Source organism: Melozone crissalis, unplaced genomic scaffold (assembly GCF_028551555.1).
Source record: "Melozone crissalis strain CALT ecotype California unplaced genomic scaffold, PUWL_Pcris_2 ptg000057l_1, whole genome shotgun sequence".
Taxonomy (NCBI): Eukaryota; Metazoa; Chordata; class Aves; order Passeriformes; family Passerellidae; genus Melozone; species Melozone crissalis.
In genome coordinates this window covers 4,847,961-4,853,960 of record NW_026535835.1, presented here as the reverse complement: position 1 = coordinate 4,853,960, position 6,000 = coordinate 4,847,961, and the positions used below count along the sequence as shown (strand labels likewise).

The following is a 6,000-nucleotide window of genomic DNA, read 5'->3' as shown; positions in this document are numbered from 1 at the left end:
GAGGCAAGTTTGTATTTCATCCATTGTTCTTCCCTAGTGGTACAGGGGTGATTCCAGTTACAACAGAGGCATTTTGGAAGATCAAAGTGCAGATCAAGTGAGACTTGATGTGAAATTAATCATACAAATGTCAGCAATTGCACCCTCTCCTGTCCTCTCCTTGTACAAGCTTGAGAAAAACTGAGAAAGCTTCCTGTAACAGGAGCAGCCTGGTTCATCATCTCCTCTCACTCTTCAAGACCAACAAGTCACTGCTCCAAACAGGGCAACACATCATCACCTGTCCATCCAGTTCACTGGAGATAACAGTCATTAAAAAATGCACACCAATTCATGGAGCAAAGATGAGGAATGCTGAATTGAGTCTATACTAGCTTTACCTCTTGAAATAAAAACGGCCCTAACATGGCATGTAGTTTTGCTTAAGTACCCATTTTTCTAACTGAAGCCTTTGCCCACCAAATCACAAGCTGGTCTGCCAGTCAAGTACTTTCCTGCTTACCCAGACTATGTGGTGGTAGGTTTCCACAGACTCAGCATGTTGAAGAGAGTACAACCAGCCTAGATTAAAACCCTGCAGCTTACTCCTAACAGGAAGCCTCCATGTACACTCCCACTCCCCAGCAATCCTGCTGAAAATGGGCCCAGGTTTAGTGTCTAGAGGTGCAGCACATTCTACACTTGGCAGGGTTTCTGACTCTCCCACAGCAGTTACCAGGCCCCTCAAGCCCCAGGAAAGTGTTTCTGTCCCTCCTGGGACTCCTAATGCACTTCAGCATTTATTGCTGTACTGGGAGTTAGACTCCACCACTTTTAGTGTTTCTCCTTTAGCACATGCTCAGCCTTTCAGCAAACTCATGGTCATTTGTACAAGTGCCATGGACTGCAAGGACCAGCAACATAAATATGAAAGTGCAATGAAGACTGACAGTTCCAGCAGGTATGAGCAAGAGCATTTTCCTAAAACAATCTTGCACTTCTCTTGAACATGCTAAAGCTAACGAGTCCTTTGCTGAGGAGGTATCAAGATGTGGATCTGCAATTCTGACTGCTTTGCATCAGATGTTGTAAAGCTTTCTGTTGTAAGGCCACAATTCTTGAGCTATACTTAGAACTACCTCCAGGTCTGAAGAGTTTCTTGAACAGTGGTTGCAACAGCTCAGTTTAGCTTCACAAAAAGTCTTCTCTAGAGAAGGGGAACATTTATCTTTAAGACAAAGCAAAGAAAGATACCTGGTTACCCTGAAACTTAATACCACCTCTACTAAGCAGCCTGAAAGCCACAGGACTTAATAGAGTTGCTCAGTGCAAAGCACCATGTTGAGGACAGACCTGTTTTATGCAGATTCAATCAGTACAAATTTCAGCTTCCATACCCCACTGCAACTAGAAGAGGGTCTCAATTCTTTTGTCACTTGGTTCCAACAATCCACTCTGATTCCTAGTGAAGTCTATCGCAGCCTGATACATTTACAGTCATACAAAATCATTTATACCAGAGTATATCATAACAGGGTCCTTAATTAGTTCAGTCTATTGCAGAAGACATGTGTAAGCCCCCTCTTCCCTATCCAGAGGGCTTGTAAGCAGAGCTGCTGTCAGGAGCACTGACTGGGAATCCCTTTACTTCCACAGCATACTAGGAGACTCCTCCCAGAGTCAGGACATCAAAGCAGATGTTGCAAACTCGAACTGGCTTGTTCAGATCAAATTTTATGATAGGAATCTCCTTTGTTGAGCACTTATGGCAGAGCAGGCGTCCACAGTGTCGGCTGTTGACAGAAGAGGGGTGGGAGAAAAGTGAATTCCCTCCAGGTGAACACCAGGATGTTACTGTCTGACATTCTTTATCAATGATAGCATCATTAAATACACATTAGCAGTTGAAAAGCTATGATTATCTTGTATCTTCTGATATTTGTCTTGTATCTTTCTGATATTTTGGAATAACTGACTAATGCCAACAGCACGTGTTGGTTCTGTACCAGTGAATCACATGGTACTGCTTCAACTGAGGCATGTGTAGCTTCTCTGAGCTAAGAAAAATCTTAGCTTAGCACCCTTCCAACCCAGCATGCTTTTTACAAGTTCAGACTATTTTGAAAAGGCAACTATCTACAGAAGAGCAGCTCATGTTCATCTTCAACCATTTCCACACTGCCAACAGGATCCCAAACTTAAGCTGTGAACTCCTGCCTGAATCTGCCACCTCTTTTGGAGCAGGTCATCCTACCACTGTGGTGGTGCTGTGCTCCCCACTGTCTCTCCTGTGTCAGCCCCAGCCCCAGTGGCTGCTCTCTCTGAACCTCCTGCCTCCACAGGAGGCTCTCCCTGACCCCAACCTCTGTGCAGGAAATAATCAAGTCCTGATAAACCACTGCCACATTTACCACTGAACTTCTATTAACTCACTCTCTCCATAAAATGTATTGTTGCTCTTCTGTGGAGTGAAGTGCCTCACACTCTTTCTCTGACAACTGGGTATTTAAATCCTGTTTCACTACTGGAACTTGGACATGATTTCTCATTTATAACTAATCAAAATATTAAATGCACAAGCTGCTTAAAATATTATTTCAGTCAGACTACAAGTTTCTGATCTAAGACAGGATGGAATGTTTCAGCTGGATTACTGGTTATACACCTACATGGAGATTTCCTAAGCTACTAGAAGAAGCAAGCCCAGCTACATTGGGGAGGAATCCATTTCCTTGTAAGCACAGCAAGGGGGCTCATATTACCAGTGATGCTTTCTTGTCGTGACTCCAAATTTGGCAGCACACTCATAGCAGTTGGAGCCATCACACCAGGGAGGTTCTTTTGTCAGCATATCTGTTAAGAGGTAAAAATGTGAAGGCAAAAATGGGCTCAGACACCTTCTGAGTACACTAAACCTGAAGGCTTTTTCCAGTTCTAGGCTGCATTCAGTGTAATGGAGATTTAATTACTCTTACAGGAGCTAGAGTCTCCTTTGTAGATAATCTGTAGTTGATTTCCATCTTATTGTCCACAGCAACTGTGCAGCACCAGTTAAAAAGCAGTGTCTGTGTTTTAAGCTACACTGGACTACACAACCAGCCAAAATTTCCATGTCTATCCTTCCAAAAAAAGTAGCAACAGTCTGTATTGTACAACTTTTCAGCTAATCACCAGAAAAACTAATATTTCTACTCTGCACTGTTAATAGCATAAAATTCACAAGTTCTGCCTCTCTGGAATTACTGTAATCTAAGTCAGAAGCCCAGAGTTTTTTCCTCTGAAGTATCCTGGAAGCATAAGCCAGAAATACTTCCCCACCACAGCAAGTGGTACTTACCCAGCAATCTAAAGAGAAGCTGCTTTGTAGCCACTTGATAGTTGAAGATATTGACTCCTTGGTTATTGTTAACTCCCAGGCGAGCCCCTGCTCTCACTATTGCACGACACAAGTTAGCATTTCCCTTCATGTAAGCCAAGAGGAGCACTGAAAAATAAAAGCCAGACAGTTCATGCAAGCCAAGAAGAGCACTGAAAAATAAAAGCCAGCTAACAGAGTGGTAGATTGTGTTACATCCAGTCCAGACAAGATCTTTAGTTTTTAAGTTTCCATGTATTGTGTGCCTCCTACTGTATTTAACATACTACTGGCAATTATTCCAGCTTTAAAAGTGACATATCATGAATACAACTTGATTACTTTCAAGTTTAGTAATTGTTGAGTCTCACCTACCTGTGTTTCCTTCAGCATCAGGTTTGTCTAGAGGGTATTCTGGCATACACTCCAAGAAGAGGTCACAGATGGCTGCTGCATTATCTTTCCCATATTGTCCCAAAATATGCATTGGTGACTGGCCTCTGGGGAAAAGAGTTTGTTATCCTGATCAAGGTCTGCTTGCTACTGCAGTTACTCATCCAACTCTCCTTGCTTTCAAGTCTGCTTCAGACTTGAACAATGCTACATCTCAGTAACTCAGTATATCACACACAACTGCCTACTTAACTTTCCTTCCTTGGTGTATAGATATAATTTGCACAGAATTTAGACACAGAATCATCTGCATACTTCCAAATTTGTGTATAAATAATATAATACAAGCCAAATATATATTTTTAAGCAGCATATCAGCATATATTTTAAAATACAAAGTGGTTCTTTTAGCCTGATATAATTATAATATAAATAATTACATGATATTAAAATTAAAGGCTTTAATTACCTGATATTATTAGAATATAAATGATTACCTGATATTAAAGGCTTCTGCATCTACATTGCACTCTGTGAGGAGGACCCGGATGTTGTTCAGCCGGCCGTGCATCACTGCCAGATGCAGAGCTGAACAGTTAAAAAAAAACAAAGAAAAAGAGAAAAAGAAGGTTCAAGACTCTGAGTACCAACAATAATTACAGCTTAATACCTAAACAAAACAACCTCCTTCCACTTTCCCAACCCTCCTTCTCAAACAGCTCCTTCCATCTGCTTTGATTTCCTGGACTTTCATTCTTTCGCCTTTGCAGTGCAAGGCCATTCACAGTGAGCTCTCCACCTCTAGGACACACCATTAACAGACCTACTGAAGTGTTCTGCATTTACTTGTGTAAAGTTTACCATTATTTCCATTTTCATCCACAGCTGCAAAGTCCACTCCATTCTCCAGAAGGACTGAACAAATGGTGGGCAGGTCTTGCTGGGCTGCTAAGTGAAGAGCAGTCTGACGGTGCTTGGTCAGTTCATTCACCTGGGCACCTGCAAGCAGCTGGCAGGAGGCAAGAAGGAAAATGTTCAAAGATGGTTTCAGGCTATTTTAGCCAACAGTTTATCTCTGTGAATGAGCACACAAGACTCTGCTTCACAGAGATACTTTAGGCTTCCAGAGTGTATAAAATGGTACAATTACTGAGGTGCTACAAGTGTGTTTGTGTTCAAATGTGCAGAAAGGGCAAGGGAAGACTCTTTAAGAAGAACCAAACCTAGGGAAGGTTCTTTACAAAGAACCAGACCTAGTGATTGCTGCAAACCCAACACCCTCATGTGAAGGCTCCTGTGGCAGCTCAGCCAACAGCCCAAGCTAAGGGGGCTTTCTGTTCTGCAAGCAGCTGTCAGGAGGCAAGAAAGAAAATGTTCAAAGATGGTTTCAGGGCTATTTTAGCCAACATTTCTGTGAATGAAGCACACAGGACACCACTGCACAGAGATACTTCCAGGCCTCCAGTGTATAAAATGGTTTAATTACTGAGCTGCTACAACTTGTTTTTGCTACAACTGCTCAAATGTGCAGAAAGGGCCAGGGAAGATTCTTTACAAAGAACTAAACCTAGGGAAGGTTCCTTACAAAGAACCAAACCTAGGGCAGGTTCTTTACAAAGAAGCAAACCTAGGGAAGGTTCTTTACAAGGAACCAAACCTAGGGAAGGGAAAAGTTCTTTACAAAGAACCAAACCCAGGGAAGATTCTTTACAAAGAACCAAACGTAGCGACTGCTGCAAACCCAGCACCCTCATGTGAAGGCTGCTGTGGCAGCTCAGCCAACAGCCCAAGCTCAGGGGGTTTGTTCCAGCAGAAGGGGGGTCAGTGCTGTGAGGGACCAGCTGCAGGCACTGTGCAGGGAGCAGAGGGCACCCTTTGGGCAGAGCCAGGCTGAGCCCCAGCACACACCAGGTTCCTCACGATGATCTCGGAGCCAGCCTGCACTGCCAGGTGCAGCGGGGTCAGCTTGGAGGCGTCCTGCACGCGCGAGTTGACGTTGGCCTGCACGCTGATCAGGAACAGCACGCTCTCGATGTCCGAGTTCTGCACGGCCACGTGCAGGAAATTCCGACCCTTGTTATCCACCTGAGGCAGAGAGGGCACTGGAATTAGTTTGTTGTTCCTGTAGAACAAGGGGTTTTATGGAGTAGGATGTGTTTTCACTGTAGAATCCTGTTCCTTTCACTGGTGACACTTATCTGATAGATGTGACTACTGAATAACTGAACTGAGATAAAAATTATCTCCTGCAACTGCTCAGTCCAGTCTGCCTC

The 6,000-nt window shown here is 43.4% G+C and overlaps 1 protein-coding gene across 2 annotated transcripts in view; it reads right to left on the bottom strand.

The window, feature by feature from the left end:
- Positions 1-415: 415 nt before the first annotated feature.
- The window catches only part of ANKFY1 (ankyrin repeat and FYVE domain containing 1), a 29,743-nt gene continuing 24,158 nt past the window's right edge, over positions 416-6,000 (bottom strand). For both annotated transcript variants that reach the window (XM_054287303.1, XM_054287304.1), the window contains exons 19-25: positions 5,636-5,812; positions 4,589-4,736; positions 4,225-4,315; positions 3,710-3,834; positions 3,317-3,463; positions 2,742-2,832; positions 416-1,772 (exon numbers count right to left, since the gene is read on the bottom strand). In XM_054287303.1, the coding sequence (XP_054143278.1) occupies positions 1,640-1,772; positions 2,742-2,832; positions 3,317-3,463; positions 3,710-3,834; positions 4,225-4,315; positions 4,589-4,736; positions 5,636-5,812 (912 nt within the window). In that variant the 3' untranslated portion in view covers positions 416-1,639. The remainder of the gene's footprint in view (positions 1,773-2,741; positions 2,833-3,316; positions 3,464-3,709; positions 3,835-4,224; positions 4,316-4,588; positions 4,737-5,635; positions 5,813-6,000) is intronic.